A 19,927-nucleotide genomic window follows, 5' to 3' on the forward strand; every position below is an offset into this window, starting at 1 on the left:
AAAGCCCTTTTGAATAATCCCTGTTTTATACCCACAGGTCTTCTGATATTTGTATACAGCGCAGAATGAGATATTATGTCAATTTCAACAGCACTACTGAACTCAAGTGTTCATTTTTTTTTATCAGTAATGCTTCCCTTACATCTAAAAAAAAAGTGTTGCTGGGCAACGTTTGATGACTCCAGAGAGATTTAGTGAAATGTGCCTCAAAACACAAAGACTGAACCCTTCTATAAAAAGTTCAAAGTTATCATTATATAACAACTATTGAGCTATTTTGGCAATACAAAGAATATGTAATATAAAGTATATAATTACTCAAAACTCCAGTAAGATGTTTGTTGTTGGTCTAATTATCATCACGGCTGTGATTCGGCCATAGCCACATCGTGACAGGTAATCACAGTCAGTCATAGTGTTAGGGAAAGATACTTTTAAAAGTAATGCATTACAATATTGTGTTACTCGCTTAAAATAGTAACTAATTGCATGACTTAGTTACTTTACTTATGCATTACCTTTTCTTATCTGGCCTGGGCTGCCTTTGTTTGTTTTTAATATAAAAAGTTCTATTTTATTTGCAAATGTAAAAGCCCTTTCGCACCAGAAGTGAAATAAATAAGCCCCAGGCTGAAGGAAATGTACATTCAAATAGTTCAAATCACAAAAAAGCAACACAAATGTTACGTTTATCTAAAGTATTTTTTGCTTAATTAGCATGGTTGATTTGGATGATTTAAGGTCAACAGCAAAGACACTGCACTCTCAGAAATAAAGGTACAAAAGCTGTCACTGGGGCAGTACCTTTTCAAAAGGTACACTTTTGTACCTATTAGGTTCAAATACGTACACTTTAAGTACTAATATGTACCTTTAAGGTATCAAAATGGACCCTTTAGGTACAAACATGTACCTTTTGAAAAGGTACTGCCCCAGTGACAGCTTTTGTACCTTTATTTCTGAGAGTGTGGTTAATAAAATGGTGTAATAAAACATTTTTGTGTTAACTTTCGATTATCAACTTTTCAAAAACAGAAGAAAACAGTTCTCCATTTCTAATTACAATAAAGAACTTCCAGTGAATTCAAATGCACTATAACGGTCATGCCCTCAAGCCCAGGAAGCAGAATTGAGTCATCAAGTTTGACCAATATTACGGAGGGATTTTGGGGACATGGATCAGCAGCCCTGCCTTGAGCATTCTTATGCTGGCCTCTCACACGTGCACACGATTCCACACACACTCTAAAAGCCTTTGCCCCAGTTTCTCTACTCATCCCTTTCAGGCACACTACCATTTTAGCTTTGTTCTTCTATCATTCTGACTTTAACGCTGAAGTGGCCTGGAAGTAGGCGGTCACAGGAGGCATCCATTATTCCAGCTTTTCTCACTGACACTGAAGAGATTAGACCATTACGAGGAAAGCTAATGGAAACCGAGACTGGAGAGAGCTGCACCTAGGTGCAGCTTTGATATGATAGGTGTCCTGTATTAGACCATGCTGACTATTGATCCAAGCCCTCAGGGAGCCAAATCACAGCGCAGTCGCACAACACAGCAGCTAACGGTTATGTAACTGGTGGGCTGCACTGCTGATTTGTCAAAGGTAATCTGACAGCTCATTGACTATACTGTAACAACCAATAATTTCCAAACCAACATTCCTGGTTCTGAATGAACTGGTCCTGGTTTGGGTGGGCTTATTGGAGTGCTAGACTGTGCTAGATACCAATATGCGTTCTGTGTCACAGGCCATATGAAAAGAAACACTACACCATTGTCAATTTGTAAAAAAAAATTTATTTCAACAAATCATTTTAGCTTTGCGAGAACATCATGTTGATGAACAATTCTATTACAAGCCTTTTCTTTCTTTTTTTTTTTAAGAGGTACGTTATTCTCATAGTCATTACCGGCAAGGATCAGCCTAACACTTTTAATCATTTTTTGCTTCACAACAGTATCACAGTCTCTCACAGTAAAGTTTTAAACAGGAAAAAGGATGAAGCCCCATCATTTGTCCAAAGTACACACAAGTATGTGGTCAAACCAACACAGGCTGCCGTGTCCGTCTTCTCTCTGAAGCAGCGTGGGCACTGAATTCTCACGGGGGAGAACGGCTGAGTCAGTAGGAAGGGGAGAGAAGACCGGAAGGTCAGTTTGGAGTAACATGCATTCAAAGTACATCAAAGTACAACCCTTGAGGGATCGCTATAAACCTCTACCCAAAGAGTCACTGATAAAATTGCCGTGATCAAACAAAACAAATCAACATATGAAAATATAACATCTTCAATGAGCAATTTAGCAGGTTAGTGGGTAAGAAAATCAGCAGGTAAAGAGTAAAGTTACAGTAACGGAGTATGACAACAACAAATTGCCTGGGGAACAAGGTAAAACACTGATAACTGAGCAGTTCAAACATGTTCTGTCCTAGAGAGCACTTCTTTTTTGTCAGTATTAAGATGCCAACCTTCATTTCAGTATTTGGCACAGAAATAAGATAATAATAACAATAATAATAATGAAAAAAAAAAAAAGAACAAGCATTACATACATGAATAAAGTCACAGAAAGAACCAATTCACAAATTTACAAACAAATTCTACACAAAACTTTACATTTAGTTCATTTCTATGTGCAAACCATATACTGTATATAAGATTATTCAACACAGGAAATACTGGTCATATATAGTATCTAGTTTCAATGCTTTGCACACATTTTATAAACAAATTCAGCTTTCATACAATGAGATACTCAAGATGTGGTCTATGATGTCCAGTGCTATTCATTCAGTGTTGCCAGGTGATTCTGGTAGGCCTACGCAATATTTTTTTTCTACAGTGAAAGGTATGATTGACTGTACAAAGAGGTAAATTTTCCCCCAATGTCTGGAAGAACAAATCCAGGGTAAAGAAGGCATTCAGCAGTGGCTCATGGCATTGACAGATGCAAGCTTACAGAAAAGCTTGAGCTGTGCCAATGGACATTTAACAGGCCTGAGGTTGGGATTCTTGATAAAATGGTAGGAAAGTTTCACCCACATTTCTCTTGTCACAACATGTCTAGCACACAGAAAACACAAAGACCGACTTCTCGCATCCACACACGTGCACACTTTTGTGCAGCAAACAGATATATAACAGAGCAAAACAAATCCAAACAATTACAAAACTTCCAAGTGCTTCCATTTCTTTCCGCTGATAGGTGCTACATTGACTCGGAAGACAGTTATTGTACCAAAAGGCATCCCCGGCATTTATTTTCTCGTAAAACACACTTTACACATTTTCTCATGCAGACTTGGGGAGTGGCAACTGGCAGTTTTAATGAAATGGTAAATGTTGGATTCAAAGAAATAATGGAAGAAAAATGTTCTTCATGTCAGATACCAAAGGATCTGTTTAGCAATTTTACTCTAAAGTAGAAATAATTCAAGTTTTAAAAATACATATTGTTAGTCTAAATGCTTATCAGCAGCATCCATGTTTAGCAGGGTTGTGTGGCATTCATAACAGAACTGAGAATGCCTCTTCAAATTCCAATTCAATTCCTGAATTTGAATTGAGATTGAATTGAGGTAGCAAAAGGAGAATTGTGATTCAAATTTAAATTAGCATTGAAATTATTGTGTACAGTATTGTGTGGGACGTTTCGTGGATTCTAGACATGAGGGCGTGCAAGTGTGCGTTGTTGAATTTCTTTGAATTCCTCTTCATGTCATTTCAATTCAATATGCTGTGGCATGTGGTCAATTCAAATCAAATTCAAACTCACGAACTAAAAGGAGGCCGATTCTTGAATTCCAAATTTTGCCCGATCCTGCTTTTTAGATTAAGATTTGTCTGATTTCTCGGCACCCTTGTCACCTCACTGAGACCTATTTATTAGGTGTTGCTTACCTAATCGTTTCCTCTGGGCATAATCAAGCTACAGAGACAGACAAAAACACTGTCAGCAGAGAGAGACAGAAAGAAACAGTCAGCATGTCACCGTATGACAAATACAAGCAGCAGCTGACCCTAAAATAACAAAGCAATGGCACTGAACTGGTCATCCATAGCAGCCATCTTAGATAAATCAGACAGATGTTAAAATTTGGGGGCATTTCTGAGGTCTTGTACCTATTAGAAAACACCTTCACATGTATTTACTGTAGGTACTGTAGGGGTTTTTTGAACTGAAGCGTATTTGAACTGAAATGCAAAATAGTATACTTTGTCACGCGCTGCTGGGCAGAGCACATTAATGGAGACACAGCACTGGTGTGTGAAGGCCCAGTGGCTCAGTGAGGCAGATAAGAGCTCAGAGACAGCAGACAAACTCCTCGCTTGTCAAGACTGATGAGAGGCGGCTTCAAGGACCAAGGCTGAGAACTTGACAATATGCAGGAAGAAGAATGTTTCACAGTGAACTGAGTGAACCAAGTCTTTTTCACAGAATGTATTCCCATAATAATGCATAGTCTCTTAGAGGACACAGAGAAAGAAAAAGGAAGGTAGGATAAAGAAGGAAGAATTTAAATGGAGGAAGGGGCTCTGGTTTCCTTTGTGGTACGTAATACAAAACCAGATTGTTTGCCTACAGTCCTGAGAGCACTAAAATCTGATCATGGTCAAATTAGGCAGGCTGTTTAAAAATAGGGCAGGCATTAAAGCTGATAAGGGTGTTCATTTTTCTTATGCAATGAACTAAATATGACAGAAAAGCAAATGACGGAAAACACTTAATGTTTTAGCTACACCTGCACGCTATCACCTTGGAACTTTCATGCTGATTTTGCATAAACTATAAATATCTACTTGTCACCTTAATGTGCAATTTTGAATCGCAAATTCAACTCATACTAAAGAATGAGATTCATGTTGATGACTTGGCCCAATCTGCTCCAGTCACAGTAATTTTGTAATAAACAGTGTACATATTCCTTATTAAAAATGTAAAATTCAATTCCTTTCTCCTCAATTTCTTAACACCATTTGCAGCACAAAAACAAAACATACAGAAAGCACACACACAAAAAATACAATTAAATCTGTGTAAATTTAAGCCATTGCACTGCCTGCCCAAAGTAAAATAAATAGTTGAATACAAAAGACAGAAAATAAAAAACCTATTGTATAGTCTATTATACACTTTTCCTTTTAACACATTTTTTTTTCATTACACAGTGCTTTATACAAATTGCCCTCTGTTCAATATCATAAGCAAGAAATATAAAAGAAATACATGATTTTTGGATTATATCTGCCATTAGAATGGCTGGTTCATGTCCCATGAAAAAAAAAGTGAAAATAACTTAAATCAGTTCCACTTCCAACACTATTGCACACCTCCCACACAAAGACACTCAGATAAAGAATGCAAGATGTAAAATCAAGTAACAAAAATAGCAGTATCGAAAAAATTTCAAAGGCAAAATGAATCTTCATGTCAGTGGACAAATTTATAAATAGTTGGCAGCTAACGCAAAGTAACCCAAAATGTGCCTTCAAATGATCTCCCAAATCAAAAATAATCTGTCTAGAAAAGTTCTGTGCACAGTGGAAAAGGAGTTTGAAGTTTGCTACAGCTCTTGGGTCTCGAATGTGATGCATGTCACAGTTCTGAGAGTCTCAACACATCGGATCTTTTTCTGTGCTTGACAGCCAGAGAGTTCTTTGATTGCATTTGTTTCCCCCCAAATACTTTCATACAGCGTTTGTATTTAACCAAGTTTGATAATAGTAATATAGTAATAATTTAAGTGAACTGAGTTACTATTTTGAATTCAAACTTGGCACATAATTAACAGAGTATCAGGGTGGGTAGCACAAACATCCATTTGCCAACTGTCAATTAAGTGCTATTTATATGAAACAGAAAGAGTGGAGATACTTCAATTAAAATAGACCAAGACTATTTCCTCTATTTCTTTTGGACTGCTTTCTTCTAGTTATTTCTGTCATCTCTCTTCAAATCCTCAATCTCAACTGTTTGTTATCGTTAAAAACGGCTTTATTCTTACCCTTATTTTTTTATCCATCCATTTCTTTCCATCAATTCCCTCTTCTGTTTATGCCCTTCTCCCCTCTTGTTTTCTCACAATCTTCTTTCTTGCGTCACCCTTTTAAACTTGTGTTTCCAGGCCACTCAGTTTGGGGGTGAGGATGCGAGGTGTTACCCCAGAGTTGAGGTCTCTCTCAAACTCTAGCAGCTGGCCCATGAAGTTGAGGTTGGGGGAGACTATTGGCCGCCGACCGCGCACATACTTATAGGCATCAGTCATGGTCATGAGGGTGTGCTTCATCAGGTAAGCAATGACTATAGTAGCTGAGCGGGACACACCTGCTTGGCAGTGCACAAGAACGCCCCGTCCACACTGGTGAGCTTCCTCTGAAACAAAAAAAGGTGTGGCACACATCAAAAAATGGTCACATGCCTCCAGTCCTGATGTGACAATAGAAAGTGTTTAAATAGAAAGTGACAGAAATAACATGGCAGGAAGATGATTTGAAATACCCCATAAAAAGATATTTTTGGCTTTTAGTCAATGTCTAGCTGTAAAGCTAAAAAATTAGTTTCTAGAAACACAAACCAAAAATTGTGATGACTAATCCTGCACTATATGCAAATTGTTGTCCAATCAAATGCTCTCTGGAATGAGAAGGTCCCGCTGCCATAATTCAACCTGCAACTGACTACCAAGTCAGTGGTTTACCACTAAAGGTTATTGGCTATAAGGCTATTAGCTGTTTAAAAAAGAAAGGGACAAACCCTTTGATATGCCCCAGCCACATGTTCTGCTTCAATAAGAAACAAGTCTTCACAGGACAGAGAACTGCACTCATTAAGAAATTTAATGGGGTGTGTAAATGTTTAAACTACAAAAGAGTTGACAACTTCTCTTACCGATAAACTCAAAGACCTCTTCAAAATACTGTCGTAGGTTCTGCTTGCTGTTGTCAGTGGCAGGGAGCCTTTTGTAATGTACCAAGCCTGTGTCCAAGTGGTAGAGGGGAAGATGGGTTGTGACATTGACCACAAAACCAATGTTGAGACGAAGCAGTAGATCCAAATCCTGTGCATCTCTCTCGTTTCCAAGGAAAAGGAAAGGGAGGATAGGGCTGATCACAGCATTTTCCACATCTGGGGTCATGACACTCTCCTCAGATAGTGACGCTGGGAGGGATGAGGAAAGAGGGAGGGAAAGGTGCACTGGCAAAAAAATAAAAATAAATGGATTACTTTTGTTTTCTTAAATGTTTAAATACTTCACTCTATGTGAACATCTAGAGGTATGCTGGTATAGGACTCTTTTCAGTCAATTAAAAATGGGTTAAAATCCTGTCAGAGAATGATGTCATCAAGGCCTTATGTAAGAAAATTGAATCATTTTAAATAATTTTAATCCTTCCTCCTTATCTTTCCTGTTTGAAGTTCCATCACTCTCCCCCCACAGAATGGCTATTATCCTTTAGTTCTCTGACAAAACATAACGAGTTTCAGTAAGAAATAACTCAGAGGATAAAGCAGTCTGAGTTTTAAGAAAAAGAATTAAAGGTAGAAAGAGTTTAAGGAGAACAACTTGAACTTGAGTTACATTACTTAGAGCATCAAGGGTAATGTAACTCTGGCAATCTTCTGCAGCTAGGCTAACAAGGATTATGCACCCCACAGATTAACTGAACTATCATTTTAATTTGAATACTATCAGTGCAGAAAGGCATACAGCCTAATGGAAGATGATAAAATGAAATCAAGGTCAGTACATTCAAGTGGGACTGGCAATGTGGAGAGATTATGTTCATCTTTCTGAATGGTCAATCAAAAACAAAACATAATGAAGATGTCACTCAACCTGCTGTGTACTTGCACATTAGCATCTTTACCTCGTCCATTTTCCTCATCTTGTTCTCTGTTGAGTGAGTTGAGGACCAAGTGGAGCGACTGTGCCGAGGGTAAGGTGTGTCCACCCTCTCTCTCTCGCAGTTTGGGTTTGGGCTTAATAAGCGTGCTAGGAGCAGAGGGTGGGGGTGAGAAGGATGGAGTGGAATCTGGAGATGGAGAGCGGAGGGATGGGGATTGTGGAAGCACTTCGTCATCAAACCCGTTGCCATCCCCCATGCAAGCATCTGCTCCTTTGTTCCAAAGCCGCTTGAGGGAATCTCTACCCTGGTCCCCACTATTCCCTGATCCGATAAAGTCCAAAACTGCCATCTTGCCTTGCTGGAGCCTTCGTCGTCCTGCCTGATCTGTCAACTGGGAACGAGTGAACTCCATAAGGTTCCGACAGTCCAGGATTACAGGATTGCCACCATTGCCACTATTCTGGTTGTGGCCCATGCAGGTTCTCCCTGAGCCCATTCCAATACCTGCATTATGATGGATAGGTTGGGTTTTAGAGCGAGTCATCTTCTTCGCTAGCTCCTCCGGCCAGATTGTGCGTACACTGTAATCATCATCATCAGGCTGGTATCCTCCCATAGTATGTGCACCAATATTACGCCCCATGTTGGGAGGATTCCCTCTGTGTGGGTTAAAGGTCACTACAATGGGGTCACTACTGCAGTAACTGCATGTGGAGCTGCCAGTTTGGCTTGCTTTGGGATTACATCCACTGACACAACTCTGGAGTGCTCGAAGAGGTGCAGATGAGGACAGGGGAGTGCAGGGTAAACAACCCCCAACCAGTTTCTTACGGAAAGCAGCAGGGCTCTCAAAACCTCCAGCTTCTCCAGAACAGGATGCACAACCCAAAGGTCTGAGCAGCCCTGTGCGACAGTCCGAGACAGTGCTGTTGGAAGAGGAGGTGTTGGTGGTGGAAGCAGTTGACAGACATCCTCCTAAAGTCTTCAATCCCATGGTTCCGCCACCTCCGTTGGCAGCACTTGTTCCTGGGGCGTGGGAAAACGAAGAGGATGGGCTTGTACTACGACCGTGGCAGCCAGCCGAGTGACCTCTACCTCTTCTACAACGCACCAACCTCCAACAGCCACAAGGGTGGGAAAAGTCAATCGTACATGTGTGGTCAGGACTGGGGAAGCCTCCTTGGGAGGAAGTAGGGGAGAGGGGCAAAGCGTGAAGAATTTGGGGCCGATGTTCTCTAGTGCGTGAGGGACGGGGTTGACTGATGTGCTGGTAGGAGGAAGGGGCTCGGGAAGGGAGTGAGGGTGGTACAGCCGGGTAGTGAGGGTTTAGGATGGCAGCATGGGGTAATGGGGCTGAACTGTGGTGACGGGATAGGCTGTGGGCGTGGGGCAGTTGGTGGCCGGGTCCCAGTTTGGAGTTTTCTTTGTTTCCTACAGATGATACGTCCCTCTCACTGTGCAATGGGTGGCTGGCAGTTGCAGAGCAAGACTTTGATGACAGGTCTCTCTCTCTTGTTGGCTTTGATTTTGACTGCTGTCTCTGCGCTGGTACAAATTCCAAGATCCCTCCAGGAGAGACTGTGAGTTGGTTTGGATGATGGCTACTGTGTTGAGTCCGGTTTTGACTCTGATGAAGGTTCTGGTGGTGCTTCTCCACTAATTCGGAAGACTTTCCTTTGCATTTCCTTTCGCCTTGCCCTGGATCCAAGTGCAGGGACACCCGTTTAGTTCTGTTCCCTTTGATGCTTCCACTTCGGGTAAGACTACTGCTGCGGCCTTTGTCTGTGTAAGATCCTCCTCTTCCACCTTTGTCCAAAGACACTCTAATGTCAATGGTATGTGTGTGCTTGTGAGGTGTGGGACCTAAAGTTACTGTCCCATTGCTGTGACAATGGCTAGCATTGTGGCCGCTGCCCTCAAAGGGAGCACCTCGTTCTCCTTTATCTCTATGAACATGGGATGATTGCCTGTGCTTGCATTCCAGAGACAGGTAGTTGGAACCTGGATGGGAACGGGGTGGTGGGGGTTGGGGTTGTGGTAAGCAGGGCGGGGGCTCGTTGTGAGTGGCTGGGCGGTGTGAGGAAGACTGTGAAGTGGTTGGTGGGGAGGCCACGCGCAAGGCCAAACTTTTGGGGCGCTGAATAACCACTATGCGCTCGTCAAGAGGGAGCGGAGGCATCTGGGGCTGAGCAAAGCTGTGTGTTTAGGAGGCAAAAAGAAAAAAGACAAATTAATATTACAGTGTTCATTCATCATGGTACTTGTGTAATTTTTTAAATATGCACATAGAAGACACACCGTATACACATACAGTTAATATTAGTCACAGCACACAGAATTACATCAACAATTGTGATGAGTTAAGCACAGAAGACAATCTTCTGTTAGTCATTCACAACCTTACTAGTTGTTAAACACTGTGAAACAATAAAGATCAGCACAAGGGTGTGTCACGGACTTGTCAGTAGGAGAAATCCTAAAATAACAGAAAAATCTTTCTGACCCAGTACCCTTGCTAACAAATTCCAGGCGTTCAAATTTATCGAAGGCATAAAATAACCCTTACAAGCATGCAAGCAAACCGTGTAAAGAACTGTATAAATTAGGAGGCAGCTTTGTAGTGATGTCACATCAGGGTAATATTGACATAATTTGATAATACTCTGCATGCTGTATTCTTGGTTATCACGCCTGTCCTACTTTATATCCTTGTCTTCTTGACTGTTTATAAAAAGTCATTGTTTTGCTGATAATTAATACACGCATTTACAGAGTTTATTTCGAAAACATCTGTTATAGTCAAACATGTAATGAAATGTAAATGGAATAATGTTATCGTTCTTCTAATAATAGAGATATAATCTGATGGCTGCACTAATCACCTCTCCACAGAGCAAAGATCAACTCATTATTCTAAATAATGACAGTTTGAAACGTTCGTATTAGACATTATGAAATGTCAATGAAAAGACCAAGAGAAGGTTAAAGGAATAGATTAGTTAAAAATGAACATCTAGGCATTATTCATCCTCCAAACCCGTACACCCTTCTTTCTTCTTCGGAACACAAAAGGAGAGCATTTGTGTTGGTATTTTCAGAGGTATTGAGACTGGATAATGACTTGGAATATGTACAAGTTATATTGACCACTTTTATAATGCATCTGCATCCTTTATAACCCTTTAAAAGCTTCAGTCCCTCGTCATCGTCACTGCATAAAAATATCATGGAAAACAGGCTTCTCTTTGTGCTCCATAGAAGAAAGTAAGTCATTTGGGTTTGGAATGAAAAGAGAATGAGTAAATAAGGACATAATTTTCATTTATATTCCTTTAGGAATAAAGTACAAAAAGGTGAAAACAGAAAAAAAGAATCAAGAGAAGGATGAAAATTGTGTGTGTGTATGTGTAAAAGAGAATATAAAGCAGCTCAGAGAGAACAGTTACAGGATGTGACATGGCTGGATCATCCATTGACCTCGTAGAGGAGGGGGACATGCACAACAGCACTTCAGACATATACCCCAACACAACACAACACAACACAACACAACACCCACCCACACACACACACAGACCCCAGGACAGAGTCAGCACACCATGCTCTTATTTCCACATGCATACATTCACGCACAGAGCCTGGTGATGGTATCCTCATCCTCTTTGCTTTTTTCAGTCTTGCCTTTTGTAGCCTGTGGTAGTGAAGGGGGGTGGGTGGTTACATTGACCCAGATTTGTCATATTGCAAGTTAACATCACTCCAATCACTTTAACTCACACACTAAACACCTTATCAGCAGTATTTCACACAGAAACTACGTGTGTAATGGGTTTTTTGCAATGAATCACATATAGCAGTGGAATGCTTGGGCATCAGCATGTGCTTGTGTCAGAGATATACAGCATCAGCACTGATGCGCTCAGGTACCGGCTAAGCACAAAAACAACTACAAACAATGATCATGTTTCATTGATATCACCACAAAGAACAGTGTGTGGTTGTGTAAATACAGTAATGTTGCAGCAAAATAGTAACTGAACCATGAAAACAAACATGCACTGCATCTGATACATCACTGAAAGACGGAAAAAAAAGAAAGAAAGAATGAAAGCTCATAATGGTCATGGCTGATTTTGTCCCCACACTTTATAAAATTGTCATATTAAATATTCATTTGCTGGTCATTTATCAGTCACCTACAAAATAGTGTCAGTTCAAGAATTCTTTCTTGAAAGGATCAACTAGAACGATTGCTGCCCCAATAAATGTTTAATAAGAATTCTTCTTCTGAAAACATTAACATTTTTCATTATTTATGCTTAACCTAATTGTTATTTATGAGCTAATTAATCGCCATTTCGTGAAGTCATAAGAACAAAGTGAAGGCAAGATAGCCCACACAAGCATTTCAAGCTATATTCACGTAATAAATACGTGTAATAAGCACGTAATAAATATCTATCTTTAATTTATAGGCAAGCGTATATAATTTCCCGGCATGTTTTGCATTCAAGTCAACAGTCTGCGACAGACACATGGGCCTGCTCAACTCTTTGCCTAATGAAATGACTGCATTGTTTTAAACCATTATAAAAATTGTGGGAAGGTTAAGAGGATAAGAAGGTGAAATCCACTGGAATGATTTCGCGCATCGTCACACGTCATTACGTTCATTGCCCCTGAATTTCCAGTTTCTCTCTCTGGAAAGCAGAATCACAGCACTAATTGGGAGCCTTTGTTTCTGACGTTTCTACAACTGTGCAAGCAAAAATGCGCTTAATGCGACGTCTGAGCAAACGCTTAAATAGATGTTTCACCAAAAGAAAAATATATATATTAAAAGTACAATGTTATCTAGGCCTACAGTCACTGAAAGGGAAAACAAGAACGTCCGCCACAGATTTGCAACTGTATTGACTGTCACTTGTTAGGCCACGCTGATGCTGTCACGCAAATTCGGATGCGCTTTCACGGTGGTCCAGTGTCTCTTCGCCATTTGAGCTCAGTTTCACTACCATTTCAGTGTGAATGCTAAAAGAAATGATGCTTATTATATTTCAAATGCATTTGCATTACAATTCTAACGTTTTGCGTAGGGTTTATGATGGGTAAACTTATTAGACAAGATCTAAAACGTGAAGTAAGGACGATTTTTATTATCATTATTTTTAATAGCTGCAATAAAACTCGCACTTTCTCACTGGGCGACATTTTGTTGAAACAAAATATTAAGTAGCCATTAAGTAGCCTGCCCTTTATTGCTGGAAACACACAGATACATGATTGCATATTATGAAGGCCTCAAAAATAAAACGAGGAGAAAAAATAACTTACGTTATAAGCTGTACGTCCGTTGTATCGTCATGTTTTGTGATAAATGAGATCCTTGTGTTTCTCCCCGCGACAATTCCGAACCAGTGCGCGAGACATTTACATAGCTGCAGTTATCTATGGTCTGCCTTAACGTGCGGGTCACACTTTAAAAATCCAAGGATGTCCATCGGTATATAACATTCAGGCAGTTTTTCCTCATACTGTTCAGAGCGCCTGTCCTCACAAGTGTAGGCTACACGATTAACACAATAACAATGTGTATGCCAGCGCAATGCAATGTGCGCTTCTGTATACTGTGCGTGTGCATGAGACTATGTGGGGGATGAGGGGCGGGGTTTCGGTACAGGTGACATCATCCTAGACCAATGACAAACAACAAGTGACGAAACGCTGCCCATATAACGTAACTGATACAAAACATGCAGAATTTTTTACACGATATCTAGTTTGTCAGGGAGATTTTTTTTTTTTTTTTTTTTTTTAATAATCTTTCAAATGAAGTTTCAAAATGACAATTTGCTTAACATTCACCTTGACTCTTAAACTGAGAATTCTTGGACCTTAGTGTTCTTAAAAGTATCTTCTTTTTAGAACACTAAAACACTTTTTTTTTGTTCTGGACAAAAAAAGAAAGAAAGAATGAAAGAAAGAAAAAGGTAAACTGTAAAAAGGGCATTCTTTTTGCTTTACACCTTATTTTATTTTATTCCACAAAGCGCCTAGAGATGGCAGCAGAGTATTCGTTCCTTCATTCACAGTCCAATGATCAGAATGCCATAGAGATGAGCAAAAACAAACAAACAAGAAAAATGCATGGCAGAAACATGTAATGTATATATGTACAAATTTAAATTCAGCTCAATCAGACTTTAGAACAACTTAAATCTGCAGACAATGCAGGCAAGACTGCTAAACAGCACATTGCAGTCAAATTGAGTAAACTGTTTGACAGCCACTGCTAAATGTTCGCATAACATTTTCAAAGATTGTTTATCTGGCTTGCACTGAAGTGTGATTTGAAAATGCGATTTCATTGCCTTCCTCTAGAGTTTCAAGAAACAGTATTTGCCCACATTTACAGTACTGTGCATTTTGTTTGCAATTGTTGTTAAAGGTGTAGTCCATCCAAAAAGGAAAAGTCTGTCAACATTTACTCACACTCATGTTGTTCCAAACCTGTATGACTTTCTTTCTTCTATGGAACTTCAAAGAAGATGAATGTTGGAAGTCAGTGGCTACTGTCTACTGTTTGGTTCCCCACATTCTTATCATCTTCTGTAATCAGCAGAAGAAATCAGGTTTGGAACAAGTTCACTTACTATACATGGTTTCCTGAAGTGTTATCTTTTTGGTAATGAAAAGATTTAGTTTCTGTTTTAGTGAATTTTTTTTAATGGAATTCAGTTCACTTTTTCCTGGTACAGAAATTCCCACATCCCTCTCTATGTGTCAAATGAGAATGACCTGTTATTCGACAGTAATCCCACAAAGGTGTTCTTTTTTTATTATTATGTAAAGATGCCCTTATTTTAAGTTCATTTTACAGTAATAGGATTTATACTGACAGGTATATTGTAGGTATAATGTATTCAACAGGTGTATTTGGCATATGTGATTAATTTATTGAGTGATCTAAACATGGCAACCACCATGAAAGAACTCATCCCATGTAGAATAAATCTGACTGGTGTCCTCATCTTATGTGAGAATGCATCGTTTTTAACAGAAGTTTCCAAAAGCACTGCTCATTTGCATGCAAAACTTTTTAATGAAGAAAATTTACTCAATGCACATACGTTTCAATATAATTATGTGCATTTTTAAAATACAAATTTATATTTTACAGTTTACACACACACACACACACACACACACACACACACTGTCGGGTTTGATTTTTGTTCAGTTTCTTTCATGAGCCTAAACCTGGAATACACTACACGACTTTTAAAATCTGAACAGATTTTTAAAACACCAGGCATCGTACACTTACCGACTTTGTAAATAGTGACAAAGGAAAACTGGGCATCATACACTACGCGACTGAAGATCATACACTACCAGACTTTAAAGTTGTTCCGATTACAACAAACTCACGCAGAAACGTGCGCCTTGTTGCTAGGAGACGCATGACAAATGAAAACATAGGTGTTCTAAAATCAGCTGAAAATATCAAACATGTTTGATATCCTCCGACTGGATAGAATCAAAGTCTGAAGCTAAAAAATCGGAGTCTGTGACCATCATACACCGCGATTTTCTGTGGAATCTGTCGGCTGTAATCTGCAGACTGGCTCCGACTTTCCTCAACTAGCATCAACTTGTTCAGACTGTAAAATCAGGGGAAAATTGGGGCAAAAATCGCGTAGTGTATTCCAGGCAAAAACACAAAAACAACTGATTTACTAAGACGTTATTATTAAAAACAAACAAACAAAAAAAAACTGCTTATTTTGCACGTCGAATATACATATAAGACTTCGATTTTAAAACGAGGTGTGAATAAAAGACTTTTATTTTAAAGCTCTATGTGAGAGAGGCAGAGGAAGTCGATCCACAGCCTGGTTTCACATTTCTCTTGAACGCAAACAACACTGGCGTCCGGCGCTGCTGCGGTACCAGTCGTGACCGCCCGACTGTACGGTTTTTCACGGCTCACAGATGTAATTCGTCGCGTACCACCGACTGGAACCGACCGATTTGCAGCCATTAACAACCGGGCTACGGTTAGGACGTATTCTTACAATCATACTGTCAAAATATCTGCGACTTTTTCGAAGTCACACGGCCAGCTAACGCGCGTTAGCAGGTTAGATGTGATTTTCAGAGGCGCAGAGAGCCAGTATACGAGCATCTCCGCGATGATTTTGTGCATGGGTCGTTAGTTTGTCACCTCGAGACGACATCAGGTGTTTGATTCGGTTTTGAAACGGACGTGTTGACAACTGTATGACGGATCATTACTCGGAGTAACGCGGATCTGAGCGCTGCTTAGTTGGCTAACTGGAAGGAGCAGCTCGATAACTTGCTGTAAAGTTTATTTTGTGTGCTAAGCGGGACTTTCATGTGTCTTTCCTCAGGCTTGAGAAAAAGAAACCCGTACTTAATTTCTGACATTACAGATGCACAACAATATACAGCCGAACATTGATAGTTACGGCTAAATTAGGGACCCTTTTGCCCCCCGGCCTAATAAAACTTGGAAGTCCTCGGACTCGATTTTGCACATTTGTGCTGGGAGCAATTTTGTTGCTTTTCATCAGCTGACGGGTTCATATTAATCTGTCTCTTCTTTAATGCTGTAATTTCCCCGAAAATTTACTACGTTAACTGTAGAAAATCACATAGGGAGTCGGCATTCAATGTTGACACCCGCCGATAGGGTTCGTCTAAATTTTTCAATATAATTCACGTTCCTGCCGAGACTAGTAAACAAACTATGACTTAATGACGGGACTTTTTTAAAAGCTAATCTGTACTGGTTTGGGGACTCACACCGAGCTCAGGGGCTCTTTACAAGCTGGACTTCGGACACTTCTCATCGTGCTGTGCCGATGTCACATTTGATTGAATTGTGAGAGCTGTGAACACGATCAGTTTCAGAAAATAAACTCAAATCCAACCTCAGAAGATGTCGACCAGGACACCACTGTTACCCATGATTGACTCCACTGGCCAGGTGAGTCAGAAATATCATTGACCCATTTACTACAAGTTTTGTTTGTTTTGGTTTCCTAAATGGTCATGTCAGATCATGGCTTAGTTAGCTACAAGTAAATACAGCTTATGAGTCTCTAGTTTGCCTGTCAACACAAAACCTCTTTAGCTGCTTGTTTTTCACAGCAAAAACGGTATAATAATAGTATTGCTGTACAAACAGGAAACAACGCAACAGTCTTAACTAATAGGTTTCCTCTTTACCACAAAAAGAAGAGCCTTGTATTTTCAAAAGTGCTTGTTTTGAGATGTCAACAGTTTATTCCAGATATTACTTTGCCAGGTTGGCTTCACTGTGATTTCTTTAGTTATGTAGTATGTCTCCTGTTTACTTTCTATACCCTTGCAGAAAGTTCAGCGGTTGGGAAGATTATATATAGATGTGGTTGCCTTGTTCTGCTTTTTAAGTCAAGTCAGTTTTACTTACAGTAGCTTACCCATTGTTTCAAAGTAGCGTTATAGAAAATCTTAACAATTTAGTTTACATTTTGTGATGATATAAACACTCATCCGAGGTTTCCTATACAGTATGTATTGCTTTGGCTGAGTGTACTGTATCTAATTACCTTGGGTATGCTTATATGTATATAGAAAGCTGTGTGATGATTTAGTTTACATTTTGCGATGATATAAATAATCAGTATGCTTGTAAAGTTAGATAAACTTATAATAGTTGGTGGTTGGAGTTTTATAATTACTAAGTCAGACATTTGTGGGTGAAGTTGGGTCAGTAGTTTATAAAACCACTGTTTTTAGATGCAATTGTGCATCAGTTTTCTATCTTATTTTTCATAGGTTTAGGTATTCATCGAGGTTTAATTGATGCTGTGCATTAGAGGAATTTTGTCACAGGTTACACTTGAGATGCAAGTGGTCTGTTTTGATCTGAGCTCAGATCTTAAAATCATTTGTTTGTCCCAAACCCATAGAAAGAACCCTAGTAGCTCCCTCTAAAATTAATCATGGTGGCTAGCTTGTTTCAGAGGTCAGTTTTAACCAAAAAGACTGATCCTCTTTCAGTGACTCACTGGCAGAATTGTACCAGCAGTAAGCAGCTTGCAGCTGAAATCTCATGAGACTGATTTGGAGTCAGTTTGAGTGTATGGTTTGTTTATAGTGGAGATGAAATGTTTGTTGAATTGTGTCTCTTGCCAAGCCATACCCAGTCTTGCTTGTGATTTGCAGTCTGAAAGTGTTGGTCAGCGTTTTTCCCTCAAGAACTTTTCATGTGGTTTGAGGGAATCAAATATAATCTGTTTGGCCTGATGTAGTGTAATGTTTTTTAATCATCTCAGGCTGCTCTCCATGTAAATCTTTTTTAGGTCAAATAAAGACTTATTTTATTTACTCCTTAAGCAATGCTTGGAGTTGTTTCTGGCTTTCTGGGCAAAGATTTGAGATCCATGGCTCTGTCAGTCTGGACTGGCATTTCCAGTCAGGCATGGTTTGGGGAGTGTCATGGAGGTGTGTTTTTATTTTGAAATTTTAGTTGATCTTCATGCACAATGTGTTTGTGAAGACTTACCTAACCAGATACTGAAGGATCTGCAAGGTAATGGGAGAAAGATTTTGAATTGTCATCCTTCAGTTGTTTTGGTCTCACAAGTCCGCACATTGCCTATTTTCTCATTTGGCTTTAGTTTGAAATCATGTGTTCTAACAGATCACCTGTAGTTTGAGCTTGACACGGGAGTCTCAGTCTCTCTGAGGCTGAAGCGTCGTAGTGTTTCACCGATGGGGGGATGTTCAGCTGGCGTCTATTTGTGTACTGGCTGCTACCTCCCTCCTCTTGAAATAGTCACGGTGTGATAAAAATACTGATAAATGACAAGCTGGCTCACACCCCTCCTTTATTCCCCCTCCCCCTTGTGCCAGTCTACCCTGCTGTTTTCCCCAGCGTCTCAGACAGTTGCCCCTCACGCGGAGCCACTGCTTCTCCGTGACCTTCCAGTGCACGGAGCGCTGGTGTTCAATGTGATTGTGAGCTGTCGCTCAGCAACATTCGGGTGTGTGTTGCGTCTTCGGGGTTGTTTTCGTATCCTTGTCAGATATTAGTCATTCACGCGGACCTGACTGTCTTCCTTCGAGCCTCTGTAATTAAAACCGGCAATTCAGTAGGATGTGTGCACCATGTGTAGTTGTTCTTCAACCAATAGCTCCTCCCCAACACTACAGTGACAAAATTGCCTGCCGGCCGACTTGTTTGGTTCTGTTTACATATACGGGAGAGTGGGGTAACTTGTGCCGCTTTTTACTTAAGATGTTCTCTAGGGAAGAGAAGTGAGATGAAGGTGAGATTTCAGGATCTGAAATTGGAGCCGCACATTTGTAGTGTAGAGCCATAGAAATGTGGCTTGAAAAAAAAAAAATGAGACGGGTTTTCCCACGTTGGGGAAATATTTAGATTTACATTCCAAGATTTACATTTGAAATAAATATATAAGCATAAAAACAATTTACTTGTGCATAATCTGAAACTCTAAAGTCTTATTTTGCAGCACTTTATTCATGTTTTCATGAAGTCAGTTTAGTAATTTATTATTTCAAGTAGGCCTACACACACACACATATGTATGTGTAATGCATGTAATTGTTGAATTGATAGATATGTCGTATACAGTTTTTTTTTTTTTTTTTTTTTTTTAAATACCTGTGCACATTTGCAAGATATTTTGAAGAACCAAACAGTTGACTTCTGTAGTAGGGAAAGAAATACTAAGGAATCGGCGGTGACCATCAACTGTTTGATTACGAGCCTTCTTCAAAATATAATAAAGAAACTCATACAGGTTTGGCTAACTCATACATGATTAGGGTAAGTAAATGATGTTCACCCAATTTTCATTTTTGGGTGAACTATTTCTTTAAGGAGATGACAGCTTACCCACTGACACATCTTACCCCACTTGTCCGTGTGTGTATGTGTGTAAATTCAGATGTTGAACTGCAGGCCTCTTTCTGGAGAGATACTGAATGCTTAAGTCAGCATAGATGGTGAAAAGAACATTTTGAGCAACAGGTC

General features: G+C 39.7%; 2 protein-coding genes across 16 annotated transcripts in view; one reads left to right on the top strand and one right to left on the bottom strand.

Annotated features, from left to right (window-relative positions):
• Positions 1 to 1,864: 1,864 nt before the first annotated feature.
• si:dkey-175m17.7 (uncharacterized) lies at positions 1,865 to 19,235 on the bottom strand. Of its 5 annotated transcripts, XM_058757181.1 has the most exons (7): positions 18,574 to 19,235; positions 18,431 to 18,450; positions 11,488 to 11,545; positions 7,876 to 10,049; positions 6,896 to 7,201; positions 6,012 to 6,379; positions 1,865 to 2,121 (listed from the first exon to the last, which is right to left on the bottom strand). In XM_058757181.1, exons 4-6 carry the CDS (start codon positions 10,031 to 10,033, stop codon positions 6,114 to 6,116), a joined length of 2,730 nt encoding a protein of 909 aa, XP_058613164.1. In that variant the 5' UTR covers positions 10,034 to 10,049; positions 11,488 to 11,545; positions 18,431 to 18,450; positions 18,574 to 19,235; the 3' UTR covers positions 1,865 to 2,121; positions 6,012 to 6,113. The 5 variants fall into 5 exon arrangements, with proteins under 5 accessions (XP_058613164.1, XP_058613163.1, XP_058613165.1 ...); XM_058757180.1 differs by lacking the exons at positions 18,431 to 18,450; positions 18,574 to 19,235 and adding an exon at positions 13,189 to 13,492; XM_058757182.1 differs by lacking the exons at positions 11,488 to 11,545; positions 18,431 to 18,450; positions 18,574 to 19,235 and adding an exon at positions 14,347 to 14,437.
• Positions 15,724 to 19,927, top strand: part of mark2a (MAP/microtubule affinity-regulating kinase 2a) — a 34,456-nt gene continuing 30,252 nt past the window's right edge. For 5 of the 11 annotated variants that reach the window (XM_058757184.1, XM_058757186.1, XM_058757192.1 and 2 more), the window contains exon 1: positions 15,725 to 16,867. In XM_058757184.1, the coding sequence (XP_058613167.1) occupies positions 16,820 to 16,867 (48 nt within the window). In that variant the 5' untranslated portion in view covers positions 15,725 to 16,819. Of the gene's footprint in view, positions 16,868 to 19,927 lie in introns of all 11 variants that reach the window. The other 6 variants (XM_058757189.1, XM_058757190.1, XM_058757185.1 and 3 more) reach the window with 3 other exon arrangements.

This window comes from Onychostoma macrolepis, chromosome 21, assembly GCF_012432095.1.
Source record: "Onychostoma macrolepis isolate SWU-2019 chromosome 21, ASM1243209v1, whole genome shotgun sequence".
NCBI classification, from domain to species: domain Eukaryota; kingdom Metazoa; phylum Chordata; class Actinopteri; order Cypriniformes; family Cyprinidae; genus Onychostoma; species Onychostoma macrolepis.